The sequence below is a fragment of the Galeopterus variegatus genome, unplaced genomic scaffold (assembly GCF_000696425.1).
Source record: "Galeopterus variegatus unplaced genomic scaffold, G_variegatus-3.0.2 Scaffold1289, whole genome shotgun sequence".
NCBI lineage: Eukaryota > Metazoa > Chordata > Mammalia > Dermoptera > Cynocephalidae > Galeopterus > Galeopterus variegatus.
Genome location: NW_007727400.1, coordinates 286984 through 290600, shown reverse-complemented (window position 1 = coordinate 290600; position 3617 = coordinate 286984). Strand labels below are relative to the sequence as shown.

The following is a 3617-nucleotide window of genomic DNA, read 5'->3' as shown; positions in this document are numbered from 1 at the left end:
AAAACTAAAATCTTTAAAGGTATTTCTTTATGGTACTAAGCATAACAAGTTTTAAGAGCATTACTTCCTCAAACAAATATTAATTTAGTACATTTTACTAGAACATATGCACAAGCTGAATGAATTAAAAATTGTAAACAAGAGTTTGATAATGTCATAATGTTATTTAATTACATGTCTTAGGTTATATACCATGGATCAATGGTTTTTCAAACTCCTTCCATAAACCCTATGATTCTGGGAGGCTTCTTTGGGAAGGAAAGCAAATGTCATCAGGAAGACACATTCTTCCCCGTCAGGGCTTGTCCTAACGATGCTCCAGGGGTGGAGGACTTGAGAGCATGAAATGCAATTCAAAAGGGTTTCATGACCTCATAAATTTAGAAAACCACTATAACACATCTATTATTTCACATGACCACAAACGTATCTTATTAGTTTTAATGACAAACTCACTTGAGTTCTGGGAAGTTTTCAGATGATATCAAGCTCTGTAAGGCACGATTTCCTGTTAATTTTAAGTGAGTTAAACCATGTAACCCAGTTACAGGAAAAGACGACAGGAGGTTGGAGGATAGGTCCCTGCAAAACATCAAACAACAATCGGCTTTTAGTGTGTTAGCATAAAATGTTTATGTTAAAAAAGCAATCTAAAGATGATTAAACTGCTCAATAAAAACTTCTAAGCAGTGTCCTTACCCTTAATGGTAAAAGTAAGCATTTTGGTTTTAGTTCCTGGTCACTTTTCTATTTACAATCAGAACTGCAGGGAGAAAATTTTTAAATCGCATCCAAATTGTTCGATGTTCAGTATCATTTTGCCAGGTGGGGACATCTAAAATCAAGGGCAGGGTGCTACATTTAATTTGAAAAGTGATGCTGATTGAATAAGGAGTGAGAGATAAAAAGTGCAGGGGTTTATTATTTCCTTCTACTAACTTCTGTGTGACCAATTCTTTCTCCATTAGATAAGGGAGGGGGACGGGAAGGAGCATGAGATGGAAAGGGAAGAGGAAAATAAAAAAGGACAGGAAAGTTTTCTGTCAGTCAAGGTGGTAAAAGATAAAATGGAAGTACTTCAGAACTGGAATGACATCTTATTCCATTCCACCTGATTACTCAGCACAAATGGAAGATTTCACCTGAATAACCAGAACCAGCTGTCATCCAGATCTTCAGTTATCCACTTAAGGGCCCATATGGTCTTGGAAGGGCAGGGGAGTCCCCCCAGCCTCCCCAACCTGGCTCTGGCACAGCTCTAAATGCAGAGAATGCAGAGGGTGAGCAATCTGTGCATTTCAGCTTCTTCAGTAAAACCAGTGTTTTCATTAACTAGATGGTCCCCAATTATTAGAAGGCATGCCATAAACAAATAATGAAATACTCACAGCTTTATTAGGGATGGTAAAGTGGAAAATGCATTGGGGTGAATAATGGCAATTTTGTTCCAAGCTAAATTCCTATTCAAAAAAAAAAAAAAAAAAAAAAAAAGGCAAATAAGGGAACTATATAAAAAAAAAAAAAAGAAAAAGAACATGTGAAGTTTTACCATACACATTCAGTCTTCTACAAAATTTAACTTCCATTCAGACCAGGAACAATTAGCCCATCAAATTATCCTTCAGATAAAGATATTGGTGGCATAAAATGACTAAAGAGATACCTTTATTTATTTATTTATTTTATTTTTTATTTTTTTTCCTTTTTTCGTGACCGGCAACGGATCGCAACCCTCAGTGTCACGCCCGCACCTTGCTCAGCCAGTGAGCGGCCGGTCTGTATGTGGGATCCGAACCCTCGGCGGGAGCGTCGCCACGCTCCCAAGCGGCGCACTGTAGCAGTGTGCCACCAGGCGGGCCCAAGAGAGACCTTTAAAGAAACCTTGTTTAAAGCATTCAAGGTAAAACCAGGTAGATATTTTAGTTTTTACTCTCTTCTAGTTAAAAGGTAGACTTTAACATGGTTGTAAAATTTTATTAGGGCATTTCTAAAATCTTCTAGTTAAAAGGTAGACTTTAACATGGTTGTAAAATTTTATTAGGGCATTTCTAAAATGAGTGGGGGTGGGAATAGGAAAGAGGAGAAACTTCTGAGGCTCTTCTTATGACAAGCAAGTAAGTTTTAAATTATAAAATGTCCCTAGATATGTAACGAAATTCAACAAAAACATCTATGCACATCACCCGTATATGTCAGTCCTTGAGAGAAACACAAAGATACTTTCAAGAAAAGATACCAACAGTAAATTCTTAACTAGGTATGAATAAAACAGGGGATAACATGTTAGAAATAAAATCCTTTGATAGCAAAAAAACCCCCAACAGTTTATGGAGAAATAAAATTCGCTTGCTACACACATGTAATGAAATGTGGATAATTTAGCAGAAATAAAACCTTTTGCAAGAACTTCTGTAGATAATTCATCAGAAACAAGAGCTTCTACAGTTTAAAAAAGGAATTATGAATTTAATATCTTTATTCATAAAATGCCTAAAAAAATAAGAGTGACTACGATGTTGGCATTTGGGAAACTCAAAAGTGATTAAAGTCAACTTTTCTCAGATGCAGATAAGTTTACAATATTGGGCCCCTGAATTACCTTGAATAAATGGTATTCCTAGAAAATGGTATTTGAAAGATTCCTTAGCGATCTTTCCTCCTTTCCCAGAGGAAACTGGAAGTCTTTTCATTTTGCTCTTTTCACTGATTCCAGAACAGGAGAGAATTGCAACTAACAAGAGGAGAAAAAGTACAGAAGGTGGGAAAGCTACAAATGGTGGTTGGGCTGTGGGTAATTGAGGAGACTATCTACTATTGAGCTGCTCAAAGAATATGTCCACTGAGGTGAGCAAGTAATACTATCTGCCAGAGTTGGCTTTGGCAGCTTTAAATAGAACAAGGTGCCCTGGGTGAGCTTCACAGAGTGGAATATCTGGAATGTAGGCCAAGTCCTGCCATGGGGCATTATCATGATTTGACTGGGTTTTAAGTAAATATGTGAGAATTTATATGTCCAAAGGACTATAATTCCATTTCAATTTATCAGCTTGTGTGCTGGAATCCTCCCAGAAGCCCTGGAGGAGTCACATTCCATTGTCCTACCCTGTTTTGTGCCTGGGGCTGATCCTTTGGGCTGCATCCCCAGAGCTCCCTGTGGGCCTCAGTAGGATTCCTAGTGGAAGCCCCAGTAGGGCTCCTTCCCTGTTTTGGAATCATATCTCTGATGGCAACTACACACCTTCTCAACCACTGTATCCCCTCTCCATGCTTAAATGCTTTCTGCATTCTGGAAACACGCTTTGCTCCCTGTCTCTCTAGCCAGTCTTCATGACGTTGCTGGTTTCTGCACACTCATCCTTTGTTTACTTCCTGCTGACACCTATGTAAGTGTTTCTTCAATTGAACCACCTGGGATGAATTGTTTCCTTCCAGGACCCTCACTGATACACCCTAAAAGGCTATATACTTATTCTAATAATAATAATAACATTGTTGCATATTTACTATGTGCCAGGTACAGTTATGAATTTTTTACATGTATTATCTCATAACCCTCAAAGCAACCCTAAAAGGTAGGTATTATCATTAACCCTATTCTACTGATGAGGAAACAAACA

General features: G+C 37.9%; 1 protein-coding gene across 3 annotated transcripts in view; it reads right to left on the bottom strand.

Annotated features, from left to right (window-relative positions):
• LGR5 (leucine-rich repeat containing G protein-coupled receptor 5) overlaps positions 1-3617 on the bottom strand; it is a 137195-nt gene that overhangs the window by 5336 nt on the left and 128242 nt on the right. For all 3 annotated transcript variants that reach the window (XM_008576103.1, XM_008576105.1, XM_008576104.1), the window contains 2 exons: positions 1389-1460; positions 457-582 (listed from right to left, as the gene is read on the bottom strand). In XM_008576103.1, coding sequence (XP_008574325.1) covers positions 457-582; positions 1389-1460 — 198 coding nt within the window. The remainder of the gene's footprint in view (positions 1-456; positions 583-1388; positions 1461-3617) is intronic.